The following is a 25,759-nucleotide window of genomic DNA, read 5'->3' on the forward strand; positions in this document are numbered from 1 at the left end:
CTAACTCTGGTTGACTTTCAGCACAACCACTTCAGACAAGGAATGCCGTTGTTTATGGGCCTGATCCAAATCCCCCTTGAAATCACTTGGAGTGTCTCAGATCAGAGCCTAAGAGTCCACAATACCACTAGACTGGGGATGTTTAGTCTACGGAAGAGAAGAATGAGGGGGGATTTGATAGCTGCTTTCAACTCCTGAAAGGTGGTTCCAAAGAGGATGGATCTAGACTATTCTCAGTGGTAGCGGATGACAGGACAAGGAGTAATGGTCTCAAGTTACAGTGGGGGAGATTTAGGTTGGATATTAGGAAAAACTTTTTCACTAGGAGGGTGGTGAAACACTGGAATGCATTACCTAGGGAGGTGATGGAATCTCCTTCCTTAGAAGTTTTTAAGGTCAGGCTTGACAAAGCCCTGGCTGGGATGATTTAATTGGGGATCGGTCGTGCTTTGAGCAGGGGGTTGGACTAGATGACCTCCTGAGGTCCCTTCCAACCCTGATATTCTATGATTCTAGACAACCAGATTAGGACTGGGAAAGAAAACTGCCATGTCCATTTGAAACTGCAAGGAGAAGATAGCAATGAGAGTTGACATTTAGCTAAAATGGTATTGTTAGCAATGTTACTGGCCAATAGGCAGACTCTGGAAAAATCTTAATTTGACAGACTATGCGTCTGACTTCGCAAAAGGTGGAAGCTGGAGTTCCATCATGCTTAAACTCTTCAGACTCGGCTTTGGAAGACCATGGGGTAGGGCCCCTTTCCCAGATGGGTGGGAAAGTATAATACCATGGTAGCATAATCTAATACAACCTTTAGGGTATGTCCACACTACGAAATTAGGTCGAATTTATAGAAGTCGGTTTTGTAGAAAGCGGTTTTATACAGTTGATTGTGTGTGTCCCCACACAAGTGCTCTAAGTGCATGGAGTGTGTCCACAGTACCGAGGCAACCGTCGACTTCCGGAGCATTGCACCGTGGGTGGCTATCCCGCAGTCTCCACCGCCCATCTGAATTCTGGGTAGAAATCCCAGTGCCTGATGGGGCTAAAACATTGTCGTGGGTGGTTCTGGGTACATATCGTCAGGCCCCCGTTCCCTCCTTCCCTCCATGAAAGCAGGGGCAGACAATCGTTTTGCGCCTTTTTTCTTGAGTTACCTGTGCAGACGCCATACCACGGCAAGCATGGAACCCGCTCAGCAAACAGTCACCGTATGTCTCCTGGGTGCTGGCAGACGTGATACTGCATTGCTACGCAGCAGCAGTTAATTGCCTTTTGGCAGCAGATATTGCAGTGTGACTGGTAGCCGTCATCGACATAGTCCTGGGTGCTCTTTTAATCGGGCGCCTGGGCAAACATGGGAGTGACTCAGCCAGGTCATTTCCCTTTTAAGTTTTGTCTCGTGGCGATTCAGTCCTACCAGCAGTGCACTGTCTTTTAACCTCCAGCCAGTAGAAGATGATGGCTAGTCATCATACTACACCATCTTCTGCCGAGCACCCAGGAGATGATGACGGCTAGCGGTCGTACTGCACAGTCTGCTGCCAGCAAGATGTATAAAGATAGATGAAGTGGCTCAAAACAAGAAATAGACCAGATTTGTTTTGTATTCATTTTCTCCTCCTTCCCTCTGTGAAATCAACGGCCTGCCAAACCCAGTTTTGAGTTGTATCCTTGAGGTTTTGAGTTGTATCCTTGAGGGGGCTATTCAGTTTCTCACAAAGCCACCCCCTTTGTTGATTTTAATTCCCTGTAAGCCAACCCTGTAAGCCATGTCGTCAGTTGCCCCTCCCTCCATCAGGGCAATGGCAGACAATCGTTCCACGCCTTTTTTCTGTGCAGACGCCATACCACGGCAAGCATGGAGCCCGCTCAGATCACTTTGGCAATTAGGAGCACATTAAACACCACGTGCATTATCCAGCAGTATATGCAGCACCGGAACCTGGCAAAGCGATACCGGGCGAGTAGGCGACGTCAGCGCGGTAACGTGAGTGATGAGGACATGGACACAAACTTCTCTCAAAGCAGGGGCCCTGGCAGTGTGGGCATCATGGTGCTAATGGGCCAGGTTCATGTGGTGGAATGCCGATTCTGGGCTCGGGAAACAAGCACAGACTGGTGGGACCGCGTAGTGTTGCAGGTCTGGGACGATTCCCAGTGGTTGCGAAACTTTCACTTGCATTAGGGCACTTTTATGGAACTTTGTGACTTGCTTTCCCCTGCCCTGAGGTGCAAGAATACCAACATGAGAGCAACCCTCACAGTTGAGAAGCGAGTGGCGATAGCTCTGTAGAAACTAACAACGCCAGACAGCTACCGGTCAGTTGGGAATCAATCAATTTGGAGTGGGCAAATCTACTGTGGGGGCTGCTGTGATGCAAGTAGCCAACATAATCAAAGATCTGCTGATATCAAGGGTAGTGACCCTGGGAAATGTGCAGGTCATAGTGGATGGCTTTGCTGCAATGGGATTCCCTAACTGTGGTGGGGCCATAGACGGAACCCATATCCCTATCTTGGCACCGGAGCACCAAGCCGGCGAGTACATAAACGGCAAGGGGTACTTTTCAGTAGTGCTGCAAGCACTGGTGGATCACAAGGGACGTTTCACCAACATCAACGTGGGATGGCCAGGAAAGATACATGACGCTCGCATCTTCAGGAACTCTGGTCTGTTTCAAAAGCTGCAGGAAGGGACTTTATTCCCAGACCAGAAAATAACTGTTGGGGATGTTGAAATGCCTATATGTATCCTTGGGGACCCAGCCTACCCCTTAATGCCATGGCTCATGAAGCCGTACACAGGCAGCCTGGACAGTAGTCAGGAGCTGTTCAACTACAGGCTGAGCAAGTGCAGAATGGTGGTAGAATGTGCATTTGGATGTTAAAAGGCGCGCTGGCGCAGTTTACTGACTCGCTTAGACCTCAGCGAAACCAATATTCCCACTGTTATTACTGCTTGCTGTGTGCTCCACAATATCTGTGAGAGTAAGGGGGAGACGTTTATGGCGGGGTGGGAGGTTGAGGCAAATCGCCTGGCTGCTGGTTACGCGCAGCCAGACACCAGGGCGGTTAGAAGAGCACAGGAGGGCGCGGTGCGCATCAGAGAAGCTTTGAAAACCAGTTTCATGACTGGATAGGATACGGTGTGAAAGTTCTGTTTTGTTTCTCCATGATGAAACCCACCTCCCCTTGGTTCACTCTACTTCCCTGTAAGCTAACCACCCTCGCCTCCTCCCTTCGATCACCGCTGTTAGAGGCAATAAAGTCATTGTTGCTTCACATTCATGCATTCTTTATTCATTCATCACACAAATAGGGGGATAACTACCAAGGTAGCCCAGGAGGGGTGGTGGAGGAGGGAAGGAAAATGCCACACAGCACTTTAAAAGTTTACAACTTTAAAATTTATTGAATGCCAGCCTTATTCTTTTTGGACAATCCTCTGTGACGGAGTGGCTGGTTGGCCGGTGGCCCCCGCACCGCGTTCTTGGGCGCCTGGGTGTGGAGGCTATGGAACTTGGGGAGGAGGGCGGTTGATTACACAGGGGCTGTAGTGGCAGTCTGTGCTCCTGCTGCCTTTCCTGCAGCTCAACCATACGCTGGAGCATATTGGTTTGATCCTCCAGCAGCCTCAGCATTGAATCCTGCCTCCTCTCACCACGCTGCTGCCACATTTGAGCTTCAGCCCTCTTTTCAGCCCGCCACTTACTCTCTTTAGCCTGCCACCTCTCCTCCCGGTCATATTGTGCTTTCCTGCACTCTGACATTGTCTGCATCCACGCAGTCGTCTGTGCTATGTCAGTGTGGGAGGACACCATGAGCTCAGAGAACATTTCATCATGAGTGCGGTTTTTTTCACCTTCTAATCTTCACTAGCCTCTGGGAAGGAGAAGATCCTGTGATCATTGAAACACATGCAGCTGGTGGAGGGAAAAAAAAGAGGCAGTGGTATTTAAAAAGACACATTTTCTAGAACAATGGCTACACTCTTTCACGGTATACCTTGCTGTTAACATTACATACACAGCACATGTGCTTTCATTCCAAGGTCGCATTTTGCCTCCCCCCACCGCGTGACTACCCCCTCAACCTTCCCGCCTCCCTGTGGCTAACAGCGGGGAACATTTCTGTTTAGCCACAGGCAAACAGCCGAGCATGAGCGGGCACCTCTGCATGTCCCCTTAAGAAAAGCACCCTATTTCAACCAGGTGACCATGAATGATATCACTCTCCTGAGAATAACACAGAGATAAAGAACGGATGTTGTTTGAATGCCAGCAAACATACACTGCAATGCTTTGTTGTACAATGATTCCCAAGTACGTGCTACTGGCCTGGTGTGGTAAAGTGTCCTACCATGGTGGGTGGAATAAGGCTGCCCTTCCCAGAAACCTTTTGCAAAGCCTTTGGGAGTACATCCAGGAGAGCTGCAAATGCCAGGGCAAATAATCATTAAACATGCTTGCTTTTAAACCATGTATAGTATTTTAAAAGGTACACTCACCAGAGGTCCCTTCTCTGCCTGGCAGGTCCGGGAGGCAGCCTTGGGTGGGTCCGGGGGGGGGACTGCTTCCAGGTCCAGGGTCAGAAACAGTTCCTGGCTGTCAGGAAAACCGGTTTCTCCGCTTGCTTGCTGTGAGCTATCTACAACTTCATCATCATCATCTTCCTCGTCCCCAAAACCTGCTTCCGTGTTGCCTCCATCTCCATTGAAGGAGTTAAACAAAACGGCTGGGTTTGTGGTGGCTGAACCCCCTAAAATGGCATGCAGCTCATCATAGAAGCGGCATGTTTGGGGCTCTGACCTGGAGCGGCCGTTTGCCTCTCTGGTTTTCTGGTAGGCTTGCCTCAGCTCCTTAAGTTTCACGTGGCATTGCTTCGGGTCCCTGTTATGGCCTCTGTCCTTCATGCCCTGGGAGATTTTGACAAATGTTTTGGCATTTCGAAAACTGGAACGGAGTTCTGATAGCACGGATTCCTCTCCCCATACAGCGATCAGATCCCGTACCTCCCGTTCGGTCCATGCTGGAGCTCTTCTGCGATTCTGGGACTCCGTCATGGTCACCTCTGCTGATGAGCTCTGGCCAGCGTAGCAAGCTGCAGGTGACCATGCAAACAGAAAATTGAAATTCAAATGTTCGCGGGCCTTTTCCTGTCTACCTGGTCAGTGCATCTAAGTTGAGAGTGCTGTCCAGAGCGGTCACAATAGAGCAGTCTGGGATAGCTCCCGGAGGCCAATACCATCTAATTGCGTCCACAGTACTCCAAATTCGACCCGGCAAGGCCGATTTAAGCGCTAATCCACTTGTCAGAGGTGGATTAAGGAAATCAATTTTAAGAGCCCTTTAAGTCGAAAAAAAGGGCTTCATCGTGTGGATGGGTGCAGGTTTACATCGATTTAACGCTGCTAAATTCGACCTAATCTCCTAGTGTAGACCAGGGCTTAGGGTTTAAAAAGCAGTAGGGCACTTTAAAATAAATAAGGGTGGTGGGCTTTTAAGGAGTGGAGTAAACTTTTTAAAATGATACTGAACTTTGTTTAGCTTACTGAGTGTGACCGGATGTTTTTGGCTAAGCATAATTTATTCATGTTTCAAGATACATAAGCAGTGCCCACGCAGAGTGCTTGTTGCCTTTGCTAAAAAGCTGAACGTGCAGCTGCATCAAAAATAAAGCCAGCAGCCACTCCTTGTCTCCAAAACATAACCAACCACAATAAATCAAGCCCAACCAGCACTACATCCCCCATATATGCTAGCCCTTCTTACGCTCCGTGCGTCCTAAAAACCTGGGGAAATAGTTCAGCCTTGCAACACGACCTAAAGATTAACAAATTTGGGCTATTTTGAAACAGGAGGTGAGAGGAGCAGGTTCCAGCATTCAGGACCCCTCAATGAGAACAGCTTGCTTTCTTACTCTTACAAGCTGCAGCTCAGATGCCTCTGCTGACTCCACATGGCAGGGTGGCACAGGGAAGGAGGTAGTCTCTCAAACATGCAAATCAAAAGGCAGGATAAATCAAAACCAACATCTTAAGTCCACCTGAAAATCAGTAGACAGCCAGGGCAGTTCCAGAGCACTGATGGCATCTGTTTGGGGCAGCAAACTGTTTAATAAGGGAGCTGCCACATTCTGCACCAATTTCAGTTTCGGGGTTGAATTCAGACATGCCAAACCCGTGAAAAAAAATGCAGAAAGTGGGCTTGTTTTTGGCTTAATTGGCTTCTGAGTTGCTTGTTGGCTAGTTTTAGGCTTTTAGGTTGTTTTGTTTGTTGTAGCTTGTTGCTGCTTTTTTTTTTTTTTTGATCGGCTCCCGGCAAGCAGGGGCAACGGGGGGAGAGAGTTAGGGGGTGCACAGCAGGCCCACCACAGTCCCAGACTGCAAACCGGGGGGAATCTACTCACACAGAGTGTCGGGGTTCTTAAGGATTGGCTTGTTTTGGCCTTGTTTTGAAATGGGATTAGCTTGATTTTTGGCTTATTGTGAAAGTCAAGGTGCTTATTTACTGCGTGAAAGTTGGCAACTGTAGTTGAATTATAGCTGATCCAAGTTTGTGTGTGTGTTTTTCCTAACACTGGATTAGTGCATCACTTTTTTGTTTATTTTCTTTGATAGCCCCAGAGAGAAGGTGGTGTTTTTCTGTTGTTAATTTTATCCCTCTTGATTTACTTGACCTTTAGAAAGATCAGAAATGCCTATTCTCTCCTGGTTTTGCTGGGGAGCTACTGGGACATGTTTAGTCTGAGCTCTATCACCTTAACTGGAAAGGGGAACTGAAGCTTTACAAATGCTGGCTTTTTGTAAAATGGTGTTTTAGTCATTGAAGTTAAACAGGTGGACAGAGTTTTAAAGAGGCAGACTAAAAATCCCTCCCCTCCCAATTGCTCAGCTTTCATTCTCTTGTGATGTTCCCTCTTCACGGGGTGGGGGGGGAGGAGGAGGGGAAAACAAGCAGGTTGTGTTTTTGTTTTTCTTTAAACAAACATACATTCTGGCCTTCTTTATATATCATGAAGAAGCAAAAGAAGGCACAAGCCCAATGTGTTTTGTGCCTTTGCAGACCTCCCACAAAAGGTAGGACCAGATCCAGTATATTGCAATAATCTACTCTTGAGATGACGTAGGCACAGATCACAGTAGCAAGGCCCATAACTGAAGGAAACTATCACAAAATCATTGCCAGATCAGGGGGAAGGGATGGAAACTTTCTTGAAACTAACAGCACTTGGGGCTCCGACACCACCCCCAGATTGTGAGCTCTAGCTACATATAATTGGCAACCACCCCCAGGAACAACAGAATAATTCTCACTGTGGCTTCTGATTGCTTCTCCCTCCGGCCGCCCCCACCCCCCATACAACCTATTCAGCATTACTTTGTACTTATCTGGATTGAGCTTTGAGCGGTTAGCTCTCATCCATGCTCCAATCTCCCCCAAACACTGAATCAGGCATTCATCAGCAGTGGCTGGGTGGGATGAGATAAAAATATAGAGTTGGGTGTCAACAGCTTATCGAAAGCACCACAGCCCATGCTTCCTCACTAACCCTCTTACTGGCTGGCCCTGGCTACATATTGAACAAGAGGGGACACGGGATGGAACTCAGTGGAACTCCACGTGACAGCACTTTTAGGAGGAAGAGCTATCACCCAACACCACCCTCTCAGCCGGTCACCCAAGAGCAGCTCTGCCCACTCTAGCTACTGAATCATAGAATAACAGAGTTGGAAGGGACCTCTGGAGGCCATCTAGTCCAACCCCCTGCCCAGAGCAGGACCAATCCCATCTAAATCATCCCAGCCAGGGCTTTGTCAAGCCTGACCTTAAAAACTTCTAAGGAAGGGGATTCCACCACCTCCCTAGGTAACGCATTCCAGTGTTTCACCACCCTCCCAGTGAAAACGTTTTTCCTAATATCCAACCTAAATCTCCCCCACTGCAACTTGAGACCATTACTCCTTGTCCTGTCATCTGCTATCACTGAGAACAGTCTAGATCCTCTTTGGATCCACCTTTCAGGTAGTTAAAAGCAGCTATCAAATCCCCCCTCATTCTTCTCTTCCGTAGACTAAACAATCCCAGTTTCCTCAGCCTCTCCTCATAAGTCATGTGTTCCAGACCCCTAATCATTTTTGTTGCCCTTCGCTGGACCCTCTCCAATTTATCCACATCCTTCTTGTAATGTGGGGCCCAAAACCGGACACAGTACTCCAGATGAGGCCTCACCAGTGTCGAATAGAGGGGAACGATCACGTCCCTTGATCTGCTGGCAATGCCCCTACTTATACACCCCAAAATGCCATTGGCCTTCTTGGCAACAAGGGCACACTGTTGACTCATATCCAACTTCTCGTCCACTGTCACCCCTAGGTCCTTCTCTGCAGAACTGCTGCCTAGCCATTCGGCCCCTAGTCTGTAGCGGTGCATTGGATTCTTCCGTCCTAAGTGCAGGACTCTGCACTTGTCCTTGTTGAACCTCATCAGATTTCTTTTGGCCCAATCCTCCAGTTTCTATAGGTCCCTCTGTATCGTATCCCTACCCTCCAGTGTATCTACCACTCCTCCCAGTTTAGTGTCATCTGCAAACTTGCTGAGGGTGCAATCCACACCATCCTCCAGATCATTAATGAAGATATTGAACAAAACCGGCCCCAGAACCGACCCCTGGGGCACTCCACTTGACACCGGCTGCCAACTAGACACGGAGACATTGATCGCTACTCGTTGAACCCGACAATCTAGCCAACTTTCTACCCACCTTGTAGTGCATCCATCCAGCCCATACTTCCTTAACTTGCTGACAAGAATACTGTGGGAGACTGTGTCAAAAGCTTTGCTAAAGTCAAGGAATAACACGTCCACTGCTTTCCCTTCATCCACAGAACCAGTTATCTCATCATAGAAGGCAATTAAATTAGTCAGGCATGACTTTCCCTTGGTGAATCCATGCTGACTGTTCCTGATCACTTTCCTCTCGTCTAAGTGCTTCAGAATTGATTCCTTGTGGACATGCTCCATGATTTTTCCGGGGACTGAGGTGAGGCTGACTAGCCTGTAGTTCCCAGGATCCTCCTTCTTCCCTTTTTTAAAGATTGGCACTACATTAGCCTTTTTCTAGCCTTTTACTGCCAACAGGACTGTCAATAACACCTTTTCATCAATGGCCTTGAAGGTAGCCAATAGATCAATAAATATCAGCAAGGACACACAATCTTTGTGAGCAGGAGAAGGTAATGTAGGAAGTCCACAGTGCAGTCTGTGGCATATTTGGGTCTGTACCCACAGCAACAAGGGTCAAGGATATTCTGGGCATCTAAGTACTCAGACTTGGTTTGCCCTAACCTTCTCTCTAATCTGAACCCAGAAGGAAAGAGTAGATGCTGGACAATACGTAACCAGATTGTAAGTATGAAGCTTTGGCTTCTAGAGCAAGGGTCTCACAGATACTTCCTTAAGAGAAGCTGGTACGTATGCTCTCTTAAGGGAAGAATTGATACTCTTCATCAGCAATGGGCTCATTTTATGTCTGTTTTAAGTGCAATTGAGTAAAAGTAGATAATTCTGAACATGTATTTCTTTAGTTTGGAACCACACACAGGGAATTTAGGATGACAGAAAATATAGTGTTGACCATGATCAGCTAACACGTTTTTAAATACCTTCATCTCTGTTCTATGTAAGGTGCCCCATAGTGTTTAAAAACATGTTCGTTAACAAGTGGCTAACCAGACCTCATTGTCCAAGTCTAGACAGAGTTATAGTCTAAACGTTCTGGCCAACTTCCGAAGAAATAAAAATGACAGCTAATTAAAATTTGGCTAATATACATATTGAAATGTACTTGCAGTCAGCCTTCTAAGTCTGCTGTTCCCATTTGTTGAACATTGGGTTTCCTGCACTCTTACTATTAATTCCTGCCAAAATGGCAGTCCCTGCTTCTTTGAGTTCTGTTTTTACTTAATAAAATATAATAAATACCAAATTGGTTTGTAAACCAGATTGAATTCTGGACTTTCAGACGCACAGGAGTCTTCTTTTAATCTCGCCCTGGAACAGAGATCTCTCTCCGATTCCTTACAGTTCTTTTCTAGGATAGAAAAAAAAAACCCTATGGTTATCAGACCTTCAAACTTTTGAGGGTGGGGAAAAACTGGAAAGCCACTTTTCCCTCTTTCCATGAGGAATGGGAAACTCTGCTTATGTGACTCAGATGTAAGGACAGCAGAGACCATCATCCTCTCGTCTGGCTTCCTGTGCACTGCAGGCCATGGAACCTTACCCACTCACTCCTATAATAAACACACAATATCTGGCTAAGTAACTGAAGTCCTCACATCATAACTTACAGACTTCAGAAGTTACAGAAAAGCCACGATTTACTCTCGTTCAAACCAGCAAGTGACCCATGCCCCATGCTGCAGAGGAAGGTGAAAAAGGCCCAGGGTCTCTGCCAGTGTGACCTGGGCAAAAGTTCCTTCCTGACCCCAAATATGACGATCCGTTAGACCCTGAGCCTGTCAGCAAGACTCATCATTGAGACGTGATAAAGAATTCACTGTAGTAACTCAGAGCCCTCCCCATCTAGTGTCCCATCACCGGCTACTAGAGATATTTTCTACTAGCTGTTGCAGATGGGCCACATGTCACTGTAGGCAATCCCTTCATACTGTCCCCTCCATAAACTTACCAAGATCAATCTTGAAGCCAATTAGGTTTTTTGCCCCCACTGCTCCCCTTAGAAGGCTGTTCCAGAACTTCACTCCTCTGATGGTTAGAAATGTTTGTCTAATTTCATGCCCAAATTTGTTGATGGCCAGTTTATAGCCATTTGTTCTTGTGCTACTATTGGCTCTTAACTTGAATGACTCCTCTCCGTTCTCATAGACATCCTGTGATTGACCAGTACATCCAGGTCTTTCTCCTACTCTGTTGCGTCCACCTGATATGTCCCTAGCTTATAGCAAAAATTCTTGTTGTTAGTCCCTAAGTGGATGACCTTGTACGTTGCACTGTTGAATTTCATCCCATTTCTATTACTCTAGGTTTCAAGGTCATCCAGATCTTCTTGTATGATGATCCAGTCCTCCTCTATATTGGCAATATCTCCCAACTTTTGGTCATCCTCAAATTTTATTAGCACCCTTCCACTTCTTGTGCCAAGCTCATTAATGGAAATGTTAAATAAGATTAGTCCCAAGACTGGTCCTTGAGGAGCTGCATTAGTAACCTCCCTCTAGCCTGACAGTTCACCTTTCAGTATGACCTGTTATAGTTTCCTCTTTAACCAGTTCCTTACCCACCTTTCAATTCTCATATTAATCCCCATCTTCTCCAATGTAACTAATAATTTCCCATGTGGAACTGTATCAAATGCCTTACTGAAATCCAGAGAGATTAGATCTATTGCATTTCCTCTGCCTAGAAAACCAGTTATTTTCTCAAAGAAGGAGAACATGTTGGTCTGCCACCATCTACTTTTTGTAAAACCATGTTGTATTTTATCCCAAATACCATTTACCTCTGTGTCCTTAACTACTTTCTCTTTCAAAATATGTTCCAAGACCCTGCACACAATTGAGGTCAAATGAACCTGTAGTTTCCTGGATCTTTGTTTCCCTTTCTGAAAAATACGTACTATATTAGTAATTCTCCAGTCCTATGACCGCCGAGTTTATGGATTCATTAAAAATCCTTGCTGATGGACTTGCAATTTCATGTGCCAGTTCCTTTAATATTTTTGGATAGCAAATATCTGTGCCCCCCCGATTTGGTCCCATTAAGATGTTTGAGTTTGATTTCCACTTCGGATGGTAATTTCTGCTTCCCTATCTGCATTTCCATTGACCACCTTGCCACTACCCCTAAGCTCCTCAGTACCCTTATTTAAAACTGAGGCAAAGTATTTGTTTAGGTGCTGGGCCATGTCTAGATAATCTTTACCCCATCCTCAGTGTTTAACAGTCCCACTTCTTCTTTTCTTTACATTTATATGGCTAAAGAACCTTTTACTACTGGTTTTAATTTCCTATGCAAGGTCTAACTCTCCTTGGCTTTTGGCAGTTCTCACTTTATCCTTGTGCTTTCTGACCTCCAAGAGGTAACTTTCCATGCTGATCCATCCCTTCTATTCCTTGTAAGCTTTCTGCTTTCTCTTCATAACTTGTTTGAGATGCTTGTTCACCCAGTTTGGTCTGCAACCCTTCCCTATGAATTTTTTCCTCTTGCTTGGGATGCAGGCTCCATATAGTTTCTGCAACTTTGACTTAAAGTAATTCCAAGCCTCCTCCACATTCAGATTCTTGAGTTCTTCAGTCTAGTCCACTTTCCCAGCTACTTCTCTTAATTTTTTAAAGTTTGCCCTTTTGAAATCAAGGACCCTAGTTGCAGACCTATTTTTGTCTATCCTTCCATTTAGTTTAAACTGAATTAGCTCATGTTCATTCAAGCCAAGGCTGCCCTCTACAACCAGTTCTTCTATGAGGTCCTCTGTACTTACCAATACTAAATCTAAAATGGCATTGTATTTTGTTGGTTCAGTGACCATTTGGTGAAGAAATCTGTCAGCTATAACATCTAAGAACATAGTAGCACGTGTCCTGCAATCTGTATCTGGGAAATTAGTCTCCCATAATTACACAATTCCTGGTAATACTGATTTCTTTAAAAATATTAAATAGGTCTCTATCCATGTTCAGATCGGATCCTCAGGGGTCTGTAGCATACTCCAAGCACTAACCTCATAGAACCTTTTTCTTCTCCAAAGTGATTTTGACCCAAACAGATTGTTTTATCTGTTCTATCACTTTTAATTTCTTTACAGTCTATCATGTCATTAATATACAATGCTACTCCACCACCTTTATTTGTCTTTCTTTAGCAGCACGTACCCTTCAATACCTGTACTCCAGTCATGATGATTATTCCACCATATTTCTGTTATTGCTATCATATCTGTTTTCACTTCTTGCACTGATAATTCTAGTTTCTCCATTTTGTTATCCAGATTTCTTATATATCTTTGTTGTTGTTGCTTGGCTTTGCCCAGATTCCTCTCCCTATTAGGTATCGTTATTCTACTGCCAGTATAGCTTACTTGACTGTGAGTGCCAATACCAGTGACTTTCCTCTTGATGTCCTCTATTGTTCCATTCTCCGTTGCTGTATTCTGTCTGTCTTGATTTTCCTTGTGATCAGCATTAGAATCAGGCATGGAGATTACTTGAGCATCTCCCAACTGTCTACCCCGAATGCCTAGTTGAAAGCTATTTTAATCAGTTTTGTCAACCTCCATCCCAGCAGTCTATTTCCCTCTCTATTCAGGAGGAGTCCATCCCATGAGAGCAGTCCTCTATTCATGAATTCCACCAGTGGTCAAACATCCGAAAGCCCTTCTTATAGCTCCATTGCCTGAGCCATCTGTTGATCATCTTAATCTTGTCTCACCTTCACTCTCCTCCTCTAAGGACAGAGAGAATACCACTAAAGATCACCTGAGTCTCCATTTCTTTAACTATCTTCCTCAGCCAGGCATAGTCTCCCTTGATGCGTTCCAGTGAGAATCCAGCAGTATCATTTGTTCCCACATGAAAGACTCAGTGGGTTCTTTCCTGCTCCCATTAGGATCGTTTTTAGCCTCAGGTTCACATCCCATATCTTAGCTCCTGGCAAACAGCATACCCATCTGTTTGCTGGATCAGCTCTGTTGACAGGCCTGTCTGTTCCTCTTAGTAGGGAGTCCCCAATCACATAGACCTGCCTCTTCCCAGTGTTGGTGCAGTTTTCTGGCCTTCCTCCTTTTCATCTTTCTGGCTGCAAGTCCTCTATCTTTTGTTCTCACTTGCAATCTTCTGAGAGTCATCCTCTATCCTCCTGGGGCTCCGAACTCTGGCTATCTCCATTGACTCTTTCCCTCTGCTTCTCTTCTTCTTTGCCCTCCCACCTTCTGTTACTACCTGCCATGCCCTTTCATTTTCCAAGTCAGCAAACCTGTTCCTCAGCTCATCATCTGTTCAAATCCCCTTCAAAACTCAACAATAATTTCTACCTGCATCTCCCAACCTTGGATCTTCTCTTCTCTTCCATCAGATCCATCAGGCAGCACTTCATGCAAACAGAGCACCTATCAGGTACCTGCTCCAGGATAATGTACATCCCACAGCTCCCACATCCAATCATCTTCCTTGTCTCTTCCATTCCTTGGGTCACTACCACCGCTACCTATGTAGCGGTCATAGCCTTTTCGCCTAAAGTCCTGTCCACGAGAACAAAAGCACACAAGTATGCAAACGCACACAAGCATTCTCCCCTTACAGTCTCTCACCTCAGACTCCTCCATTTTCAGCGCTGTTTGCTGGCTGCTATGTGCTGCACTCAAGATTGAGATATTTCTTTTTCTCCATGCCACTGTTTGTGCTATTGATTTATAAGATCTGACCAGACGTCTTGGCTCAGTGCTGAACTATGCACTAACTTAAAAATGAAAAGTTTTTCTAATTGTTTTCAGTTGTTTAAATAATAATTTCAGAAGGTCACATTTGTCCTGAGACAGGTTTTATGGTGAAAGCTTCATTACTCAAAGGTTAGGAAAATAACACCATTACTGATGGATTACAAACTCCCATCCCTTTCTCCAGTACATTGTAATGTACAAACTTGATCTGTTTTACGGCTAAGTGGAACATCTGTGTTTCGCTTTGGGAACACTTTGCTGTATAATCTAGACTAATCCAGAATTTTGTGAACTGTTCCAGCCTTTTTTGAAAGAGACCTTTTTTTTTCTTTCCCCCGCCTCCCCCCGCCCGAGATTTTTCTATCAATGTGATATTTCCGTTTGCAAACTTGACATCTCCATCTTACGTTTCACAAAGTGCTGCTAATTCTGCTCTTAAAGAAAAGTTAATGTTGTGTTAGGAAAGAGGGAAATAAACAGCCAGAACTCTTGCCCTCCAAGCAAAAACAGACTTTAGCAGAAGAAAGTAAATCTCTCTCCCACCCTTGTCACTCTTAGGACATGCAACTATAGACTGCTCCTGTGTCAAGGTGGCTGTGCTCTTGTGCTGGTAGCTCTCTTCAAAGCCAAGCTGGCTGTGCTCCCCAGGCAGTAGTTATCTTCAAAGCTCCTATAGCAGCTTGACTCTGGTCATCGTAGCTCCATTTCTAGCTACTTCCCTTTAGAGTAGAGGACCCCCCCCAAGAGCTACTGGGGCAGCATTTCCACATGTTTTCAAAGCTGCTATTCAAACGAGAATGGTTTAAATGTCAGTTGATATCAAATAGGCACTGTTTGTACCGAATTAGTGGAAAAACGGCTTGGTGTATGGAAAAGATGTTCCATTTGTGTGAGGTACTACCCTGAAGTATGACTTGAAAAGTGTCGACGTGGGGTTACTGTTTTGTTGTGTCTCACTGATCTCCATATAACCACTTCACTTTACACCATAAACAGGATGGATTTTCTAACTACCAGCTCAGCAAACTCGAGGCTATGTCTACGCTACCACGGGATTGACACTGCTGCAATTGATGCACCGGGGGTCAATTTAGTGGGTCTAGTGAAGACCTACTAAATCGATGGCAGAGCGCTCGCCAGTGCACTCCGGTACTCCAGAGGGAATGAGAGGAGTAAAGTAAGTCGACGGCAGGGCATTTCCCGTTGACCCAGAGCAGTGTAAACACCTCAGTAAGCTGACCTAAGCTATGGTGACTACAGCTATGTTACTCACGTAGCTGGAGTAGCGTAACTTAGGTCAGTTTACCACGGTAGTGTTGACATAGCCTCAGCTTGGGATCTGACTTGGGATCTGAGTCAAATTGTGCTTCTGGTTCATCACCACCAGTAATAAAGATCCTGCAGGTCAAATCCCGTCCTCAGTGACACGATCTGTGTAAGTGTGATGTCTTCATTGCCATGGCAATTTAACAATTCTGTTGATAGTTGTGCAAGGTCAAATAGAATCCAGCTCGCTCTCCCATAGCTGTGGTATTCCTGTAGGATATAAAAAGGACCAAGGCAATGTAATAGTACTAAAGGAGAAGGGTCTCTGAGTAGATCATAGTGTGGGAGCAGATCTGTTGAGAAGCCATTTTTTAGTCACCATTGTAACCTAGATCCATATAATCCATCCTAGAATAATCTTTTGGAGTATCCATTAAATTTTTGGTTTTCTATCACACAAACATATATCTAATAATGCTGTGGCTGGCTCAAAAGACTACTGATTTATTTTCAGATAAGAATTCCCATTGAGTTTATTTTTGTCTTGAAACCAGAACTAAGCACTTTGAATGGGGAGAAAAGTGCGTAAAAAACTAGCTGTGCTTGAAAGGCAGCATCTGGCATGAGTGAGTGCGTGCTTGCCTTCGTTATTTGCTCAGCTGCAAGGGTGATGGAATTAATGTAGACTCCCTCTTCAAGCACCTTGTTTGATCTTTTTCCTAGAAAAATAAAAATGAATGATGAAACTGGATCCAGGGCATTTTCTGTTTGTTTTTTTTTCCATGTTAATCAGGTGATTGCACTTCCTTTTCTACACAATAGCCCAGAAACAGCATAGATAATAGATTACTCACTTTTGCCATGGTTACACTAAAGAAACACTGTAAGAAGTTGTTCTGTGAAACTTCAATAAATTACTTCCCTAGAGAGATTTTTATGTAAAAAGTGATTTCTTGTTTTTTTAGGGGCGGGGAATACAAATTGCAAAGTCGCAATTGTGATGGCCAAAAATAAAAATACTTCTGCATCCAGGTAAGAATTAAATGGTTACTGAGACATTTGTTCAGTATCCAAGCAATGAGACCCAAAGAAAAACCCTATTTATTGAACCAGCCATTGCTCACAAAACCTTTACATGGAACAATTTTAATTGCATTGGTCAGAGTTGAGTGTGGTTTAGAAATGGAACCTTAGGCCATATATGTACCCTCAGAAATCTAATCAAACTTCAGAATTTCTCAAATAAAGAGTCCAAGTCATAAGGTACTCTTGATCTGTATGGGTTGGATCAAGGACAACATATGGCCCTAATGTCTTTAATTCTCCCTTCAGCCTTTTGAAAATGTATCCTCTAAAATCAACATCATGAATACTCACTTTTTAAAATTAAAGTCTACCACCAGACCTGGTTTACATTTTTAATTCATTAAGTGTATTATTAAAGCATAACTAGAGGAGGGAATGGTTCTATGAATATTAATAAAGGCAAAACTATACACAGAAAAAATAAGTGCAAGAATCAAAGGCCTGAATCCTGCTCCTACTGAAGTTAATGCCAAAACTCCCATTAACTTAAATGGGGCAAGATCGAGATGCCCGTATATACGGAAAAGTTAATTGAATCAAGGGGTTTAACCGTTCGTTCATACCACAAGTTCTGAAAGCAGGGAGTATTTCTTCAGTCTTCTCAACCCAACCATTCCTGACAAAATGTATTGTATTTACATGTACATCAAGCAGAGAGAAAAATATGAAGGCATCTATTTTGATGCTTATTATAAAACCTTAGGCTCTCACTCAGGGCACACCTTCTGTCTGGCACCCCTCTATGAATGTTGGAACCCGATGTCCAGCTGCCCAACCCCTCTGGGCGCTGCATTTTTACCTTCATTTCTTCCCTCCTCCCCCCACAGTTCTTAAACACAGCTCTTGTCTGCCTCTCCACCCATATGTGTAGCACAGGAGAGGACAGATCATACCAAACTTTTTAAACATACTTTTTTTTTAAAGCTAAAATATCTGTTGAGATTTCTCCTAACCTGTTAGTTTTGTCTTAATCAGGAACAGACAGCACAGTATGATCATAGTTCCACTGGACATACCAGGCTTGAAGCTTATAAGACCTCTTTCCGTGTTTGGCTACCTGGGTAAGGAGGAAATAGTAATTATCAGCTACGTTTGCATTTGTATTAGCCTACTCGGAATCTCAGGAGTAAGAATTATTCTATAAACATAAAGTACTAAAGACACTCTTAGAATGCATATCTAATATGAACATCAGTACTGAGCACCTGTAATTTGCGAGTGAACATTGGCTAGAATCAATTTTATACATGGATATTTTGCTTTTTCTTTGTGTGATTAGATCAGCCCCACGGTGGACATTTTGAAATACATTTTAATGAAGTGCGAGTACCTGCCTCCAATTTAATACTAGGTGAGCTTCACTGTTAACTGTTCTTTGAAAGTCACTGCAATGATACTAACTTTAAGTAATTGTGTCCTTTTAAAAATCTGATGGAAGTTGTGATGAATAACCTTCCTAGGTAAGGAATATGCTGTTAAGTTTTTGTTCTTCCTTCATCTGTTTTAGATGTAAAGACAGTTTTTCCAGGAGCCGCCTCTTGGAGAGAGAAGTTCATTCTCGACAGTAGTGTCAACGGGTTGAATTGGGCCAGCAAACAATCCCTTAGCTGTACTTTTCTGCCTCCAAACATCTTCTACTAGTCTGCAGAATCTGAGTTGTCTCCTCTTCATAGCAGAAAAGCATCCACTAATTGTGCTTCATCTGTTTCCAACCTATTGACCTTTTGCTTTTGGTGTCTGCTGCTTTGTGTGAATACATATAGGTATGAAATAATTAGAATGGCTTCAGTGCTGCAAAATAATCTTTGTAAAGAAACTCCTCTCTAGGGTAGCAACAGACAATACCTGCAGTACGGCCACTGATTTTCTTCAGAGCAGAAGTGCGCGGTTATTTGAAGTATTGAAATGAGTTCCGCGTGGCCATTTAGTTTCTCACCTCTCTTCTCACGCAGGTGAAGGAAGGGGTTTTGAGATCGCTCAAGGTCGGCTTGGGCCAGGCCGCATTCACCACTGCATGAGATCAATAGGTGTGGCTGAATCGGCTCTACAGATAATGTGTGAGCGTGCAGCTCAGAGGGTGACCTTTGGGAAGAAACTGTACCAGCATGTAAGCCACTACCTCTTTGCCTAGTTTGCTATGAATACCCCTTGGGTTAGCTCATGTGGGAAGCTTGGGACTCTAACTTCCACAGTAACAGTCACTCTAGAAAAGGTTGAGATGTCAGATAGCATTACCCATAACCACCAATTCCCAGCAACTCTGGAGATGCTGTAGGTTAAATATCCTGTCTCAAATAGGAAAGAAAATATTAAGGTTGGGAGAGTCTCCATTTTGATTGTGCCAAGATCTGCAATCTGAGTGAATTCCTATAGTTGTTTTCCTAACAAGTACTAAAGCCCTGTTCACTGTATTTAAATACACATTTTGTAGCAGAGTTTTGGCTGGTTTTCTCTGATCAGCATGGACCAGGACTCCAGAGGCAGGGCAGGTCTGCAAACCCTGGACTCGTTTTCACAGGCACAAATTTGATTCGCCATTATTGGGCACTTAGCTGTCTAGCCTTGACTTGTGGGTCCAATCAGAGACTGGGAACTGTGTGATCATAGCCATAAAATAACTTCATTTTTGCCAGTGCAAATCAATGTTAAGGCCAGGCTGAGTATTTGGCCTGATCTGCCAGACATTCCTTCCTGATACAGTTTGCCTGTTTTGTTACGTCTGTAAATTGATGTGCTGCAGACTCCCTTTGCTTGGCAGACATCAAGTATTTCTGGGTCTCAGCCAAGAAGACACAAATGTTTGTCTGTCTTTTTTTCATAAAGTAAAGGCTGGGAAGAAGGAAGTGAAGTGATTGTAGCAGATTCTAGAAAATGTTTATACAGAACTGATATAATTAGAAATAGCTGTATAAACATCTTGGCACATCACACGAAACAAACACAAAATCAAAGCACCATTAGCATGTCAAACAGTGGAATCACAAAATGCACACATTGTCAGAGTCCCTTTCAAATAAACAAACAAACGGTTAGGCTTTGTCTAGAGTGGCAAGTGAAAGACACAACTTTTGTCGTTCAGGGATGTTAACCCCCCCTGGAAATACAAAAGTTTTGCCAACGACAAGCACCAGTGTGAACAGCAGTTGGGTGGCAGGAGCGCTCTCCCCCCCACAACACTAACATAGCCTTAGAAGCATAGACCTAGAAAAAAGATTGTGGGGGAAAATTATTGGGCCAGATCCTCAGCTACATTGACTTACACTAACTGAGGCTCTGGCCTGCTGAGTTCACAAAAGGTGCAAAATGGAATTTTTATCATTTTGTAAATGGCCCAGATGCTGTTACTTCTGAAAGGTAGCCTCATACAGGAAAGGTGTTCTGAAAACAGCACAGAAGGGCTGCTATCAAGGTCTTAAATTACTGCAAACAAGCTGAGCTTGTGTAGTTGACTATAGTGGGACTAGTAATGCATTGGCAAAAATAGTAAAGGGCAGATACACTAAGAACCACAGCACAACTGTTTCCCTAGGTCGTGAAGCCCCGCATTGCTCCCCAGCCCCCCCCCGCCCCGCCCCCGATTTGGACATTGGAGTCAACTAATTGAACTTCATGGAAGGACTTTGCAGGGAGGTGGTTTGAATGGGTAGTAATAGCAAGGAGAGGAGGTGCAAATAGGGCAGAAGTAGACAACACTGCCAGAGCATGAGGAGAGTGGGGAGTCTGAACAGCAAGCAGGCAGGGGCACAGAGCCAGAGCAATGGGAAGAGCCAAACAAATGAGGATGGGCAGTTGTGTGGTTCTTTTTTCTCTTTTTAGATTCTAGTATAAGAACAGAACCACAGCAACTCTGAAGCTGGATATTGCCTGTCCCATCCATGAAGAGACACTGCTGTCTCTCTGTCCATGTAGGCCTTGGGCTTAAGGGGTTGGTAGCTGGATGAGAAAAGCTTTTATTAGTTGACTGTCTGTCTGGTTAGTTTTAATTTATGGTTTTCTCATGTGTAGAAGTAGTGGGCTGATTTTCAGGAGTGCTGAGTACACACAAATCCCTTCAAAGCCAGGGGGAGCTCAGTACATTTCATGATCACCCCACTTCTATCCAGGAGCCTTATTTAAGCATCCAGCATTGAAAATTTTGCAGGTGTATAGCTGAGAGAGGCAAAGGGTTGTTCTGAAAACCCAGATAATGTTTCATGGGGGGGCTGGGATAGCTCAGTGGTTTGAGCATTGGCCTGCTCAACCTAGAGTTGTGAGTTCAATCCTTGAGGGGCCATTTAGGGATCTGGGACAAAAATTGGGGATTGGTCCTGCTTTGAGCAGGGGGTTGGACTAGATGACCTCCTGAGGTCCCTTCCAACCCTGATATTCTATGCCCACAATTTTCTCTTTATGTCTCTACAGGAGGTTGTTGCCCATTGGATTGCTGAAAGCCGCGTTGCTATTGAGCAGGCCCGATTGCTTACACTGAAGGCAGCTAGCAGCATTGATACTAAGGGCAGTGCACAAGCAAGGAAAGAGGTAAGCAGGGTTTGTTTATTTTTTTGGTCTTTCAGAGAAAAAATTAAAGTAATAAAGGACCCACTTTCAGGATTTGCTCCTATCTTAATAGAGCTGGTGGAAATCTTTTGATAAACCCCAGCCTGTTTATGGAAGAGAACACCTTCACAGAAAATTCAATTTTCCATTTTTTTAACGAGATTTTTTTCCAGTTTTCAAAAAAATGGCAAACTTCCTGTGTTTTGAAAAATAGAAGTTGGGTGGGGTTTTTTTGTTTTGTTTTGTTGTTTTTAATTTCCTGGCAACTCCTTGCCTCTCTCCAACCAGTTCTGCTTAATAGATTTGACCCAGTGAATCCAGAAAAAAAAAAATTGGAAATTCTGTAATCAAAGTGTCATTTAATGGTCTTAAATTTGTGCTCTCTTGCTCCTTCTGTGCAAAAGCTTGATATTTTTGGTCACTACTGTTTGTTAGCCACTTAAAACAGGTTAAAGAGGTCCAGTCACTAATGGATATTGGTAATCTTTTACCTGATATTTATTTATGTTTCAGGTGAAAATCATTACTTGTTAGTCTAAGCCTAATGGTATAAATGGGGTGGAATGCATTTGGATGGCCTAGAGGATAAGTACAGAACCTTACTCTCTAAAGCCACAATCCTGCATGGTGCAAAGCACCCTTCCTTTCTTTGGGAGCTAGCACCTTGCAACAATTATTGAATATAGCCCAAATATGATATGACACATTAGTCCAATTTCTAGAAGTGTCCCCATCACAGTTGGCAGTCTTTGAGAGACCAAGAATTGAGTGTGTCCAAAGGCTTTTGTAGCCACTGAGGTCATTCCTGAAGGTCAGGATAAAGTTACATTAAAGATGGAGTGGAAGCTTGCAATGCAAAATCCCTGAGTTGTGGCAAATGCACAGCTAGTTGCAGTCCAGCTCTTGGAACTGGGCCTGTGGAAAAAACAGAACCAGAGCTGCGTGAAAATCCCATTTTCCTACACCCCTTGTGGTGGGAAAACTCCTACATTCAGGTTTGTTTTTGTTTTTTTAATACAGATAGCTATGATCAAGGTGGTTGCACCTAGAGCTGTCCTTAAAGTGGTGGACTATGCAATCCAAGTTTGTGGAGGAGCTGGAGTTTCTCAGGATTTTCCTTTGGCTCGTATGTGAGTAGGAGAGAGATCTATCCCATGTTTCTAAAACTAGCAGTATTTCCCCTTTCTTGTCAAACTGGTTAAAATGCGCTACATTTCAGGTGAGATTGAGCCAAATTCTGCTGGGACTGGAGCTGGGCAGTTTCTTTTTGGCAAGTAATTTGACCAAAAAACTGCTAAACTATGTGAATTTTTATCAGATTGTTTTGACCACCCCAAAATTCTCTAAATGGTTTAGTAATGTCAAAAACATGTAATTTTGACCTAACCTCAAAATTTTGTTCAGGCATTTTCAGAAAAGCAAATGACTAGATTTTTAAAGTTTGGGGAGTGGGGAAGATGGCCAGCTCCCTAATCGCCTTTAGCCCAGGGGTTAGGACAGTCTCATGAGATATCGGAGACCCTGCCTGCTGTGGGATGTGAACTTTAGTCTCACATTGTAGCAGGGTGTCCTAACCATAGGGCTCTGGGTCATTCTCAGACCTGTGGAAGCTGTTTTACTTTAATAAATAATTTATTAGAACAGGGACTTGAATTTAGGGCTCTCACTGACAATATGGGAGATGTAAGTTCAAGTCCCAGTCCCTACTCTAGTGACTGTTTATAAATAAGTGAAACACCTTCAAAAGGAGAGATGGAATGACCCGGAGCCCAGTGACTAAGACATGTGGCTGCTCTTTTGATTTTTGACAAACTTAGAATTCCAAAATGATTATTTTTTGCAACTGCTAGTGAATGGAACAATCCATTATCTGCCCAGCTCTAGCCCTGCTGTACTCTTGCACCTCCATTGAAGTCAGTGGGGCTGCATTTGAGAGCAGAATTTTGTCTCCTGTACTCAAAGGTGTTATTCCACACCTCAGAGTAGAGAGGTGGTATGCAAAATAAATAACTTAATAGTCCCTTCTGGTCTTTAATCTAGTCGGACTTCCTGCATAACACATACTGTGGAATTTTGCCCAGTGATTCTTGCATTGATCTCCATTACTTGGATGAACTAGTGTGTCTTACCAAGACTGGATCTTCTGATGACTCAGTGCCACTGAAGTGCAAGCATTACTGGCAAAGTTTGGATAAACACCTCCATTACATGACATGGGCCCAGGCTATTGATTCCAGAGGTGCCCAAGCCCCACTGATGGTGATAGCTGTATGGTTTGAAAGTAGAACAGTGCACTGGAATCGGGGTTCATATCCCAGCTTTCCCTGTGATCTTGGGCAAGGCACTTTGTTTCCACTCCCACCCTCTGTTAATAAGACAGTCCCTGCTTCAAGACCTGTTTGTATAATATCCATCACCATGGGAGGGAGCCCAGTGCCCATGGGTCCTCCAGGTAGTACTGTAATACAACAAAGTGCATTTCTAGAGTTAGAAGTGAAACTTAAGTGTAATTCTCCCCCTCTAAGGGCCAGATGTGAGGTTGCATGGCCAGACGCACTATATGCTACACTGCAGTTGGGGGGGGGCTATCCCAGCTGGCTTCTGCTAAGGGGCTGTTTAAACTATAGTGTAAGATGCTGGAGGGTCCCAAAGTGCAGCCCAAACCTGAACATCTACACTGCAGTTAGAGCCCCTTAGCCTGAGGCCAAGTCAGCTGGCAGGGGCCAGCCCCTGGTGGCTAACTGCAGTGTACACATGCATGTTGGTGCTGGTTCAATCCCCTAAAGGTCACTACTTTCCCCCACCCCCAACCATCATCCATAATTTGGGACCTCTCTCTGCCAACATAGCATCTATTGCTTGAGGTGAAAGGACAGAGCCAGTAGCAGACAAGTCTAGCTGCTGTTTAGTCCTCATGTTGATCAGCTCTAGCCTGGCTACAGTTGATATCCCAGGAAACTGTAGCAGCTGGCTGTAGTGAAAATGGTACTTAAAGTTGTAGAACCATTTACCCTTCTATTCTTAACAGAGCACCAGTTAACTTCAGGACTCTATATCTGAAATCTCTAAACAAAAGGCTGCTTAGATTACAGTAAAAACTGAGTCATTATCTAGGCAATTCCCAGAGGAAGTGGAAAGGCTTGCTTCCTAAATGAGTTTGTTGCTGGCTTTTCCAAGTGCTCCAATCTTGTTAATGTACAAAAAAGCTGCTGGCTTCATGCAGGGGGTTCCTAGCTGGATTTAGTCTTGAGGAAGAAGTTCCAGCCTAGATTGACTCTCGTTTCCTCTAGCCTAGCTCTACTCATTAAGAATGTCTCCTTCCCCAGAACCAGTTCTGTTCAAACAATTCTAGCAGCATAAGGTTCCTTACTTCATGTATTAAGGAAACATCCTACTTTAGGTTTTTATTGAGAAGACATGTAACTATAAAAAAAATCTTAGGTTGCATTTTTTGTGTCACATTACCAAGCCACACTATTAAGTGCTGGCACTGCAGGCTCTAGAATCCACACTAATTTCAGAACAACTTCTTATGCAGGTTTGCCTTTATTCGGACCCTCCGAATAGCTGATGGGCCTGATGAAGTTCACCTCTCAGCAATTGCAAAACTGGAACTACAGGACCAAGCCAAGCAACTGACCTCAAAAATGTAATAAAGTTTAGTCTAATCATACAATAGCATTACTTCAGTTTTAAAAGGAACCAGGTTTTTAAACACTTCTGAATGATTTAAAAGTTTGAACTAAAGTTACCTATATTGTTTTCTACATTCTACAGTGATAAGTTTAATAGTACAAAGGTAACTTGGATTTGTTTTACTTAAAGGTACCAGTGTCCTAAGCTGCTAAATAACAGTTAACCTTTCAGGGCACTAGCCTGAAGATTACTTTATCAAGCCCTTAGTTCTTGTGTCACAGATGTTCTCTCAATCAAGACCTCTATGATGCTGCCTGTAGAATGTTAGTTTATTTTCTGAAATGGTTTAACTTAGGGCACTGCATCCAGCTAAAGCGTGTAGTTTACTGTTTGAGATTTTAAGTGTCACTAATGCATAAGTCTGAATAAAAGATCTCTCCAACAGTCCAATGCTGCTTCTTTACAAAAGGAACAGTTTGGAGGAAGACTCCATTTCTTCTAGAGCATTCCTAAAGGCAAAAATCTTAAGTGTTGCTTGTACCACAAGCCAAAAATGCCTTAAATCTACAGAATGAGCCAGCCTGTCACTGATAAGTAATAACTGTCTCTACCCTCTGTTAAATCAGTTGGGGGGGGGGGGCAGGGGGAGAAATTAAGGAAACAAGAGAAAGCTCTTGCTTGCTCTCAGATACTAGCTCTTTGTTCTGGCTGGTTCTGAAGAAACACTTTCTGCAGCTCTTCAGCAATGTAGTAATAGACAGGCATCATGAGACAC

General features: G+C 44.0%; 2 protein-coding genes across 6 annotated transcripts in view; one reads left to right on the plus strand and one right to left on the minus strand.

Moving 5' to 3' along the window:
• ACAD11 (acyl-CoA dehydrogenase family member 11) overlaps positions 1–25,428 on the plus strand; it is a 60,733-nt gene extending 35,305 nt beyond the window's left edge. For all 4 annotated transcript variants that reach the window (XM_084619361.1, XM_084619362.1, XM_084619364.1 and 1 more), the window contains 7 exons: positions 16,692–16,758; positions 17,788–17,873; positions 18,092–18,163; positions 18,765–18,919; positions 21,214–21,330; positions 22,369–22,478; positions 24,887–25,428. In XM_084619361.1, coding sequence (XP_084475487.1) covers positions 16,692–16,758; positions 17,788–17,873; positions 18,092–18,163; positions 18,765–18,919; positions 21,214–21,330; positions 22,369–22,478; positions 24,887–25,001 — 722 coding nt within the window. In that variant the 3' untranslated portion in view covers positions 25,002–25,428. The remainder of the gene's footprint in view (positions 1–16,691; positions 16,759–17,787; positions 17,874–18,091; positions 18,164–18,764; positions 18,920–21,213; positions 21,331–22,368; positions 22,479–24,886) is intronic.
• LOC311515895 (zinc finger and SCAN domain-containing protein 32-like) lies at positions 3,430–6,905 on the minus strand. Of its 2 annotated transcripts, XM_084619385.1 has the most exons (3): positions 5,018–6,905; positions 4,514–4,921; positions 3,430–3,929 (listed from the first exon to the last, which is right to left on the minus strand). In XM_084619385.1, exons 1-3 carry the CDS (start codon positions 5,066–5,068, stop codon positions 3,912–3,914), a joined length of 477 nt encoding a protein of 158 aa, XP_084475511.1. In that variant the 5' UTR covers positions 5,069–6,905; the 3' UTR covers positions 3,430–3,911. The 2 variants fall into 2 exon arrangements, with proteins under 2 accessions (XP_084475511.1, XP_084475510.1); XM_084619384.1 differs by having other exon boundaries at positions 4,514–6,905.
• Positions 25,429–25,759: the final 331 nt, after the last annotated feature.

Source organism: Lepidochelys olivacea, assembly GCF_965140295.1.
Source record: "Lepidochelys olivacea isolate rLepOli2 genome assembly, chromosome: 2".
Lineage (NCBI taxonomy): Eukaryota > Metazoa > Chordata > Testudines > Cheloniidae > Lepidochelys > Lepidochelys olivacea.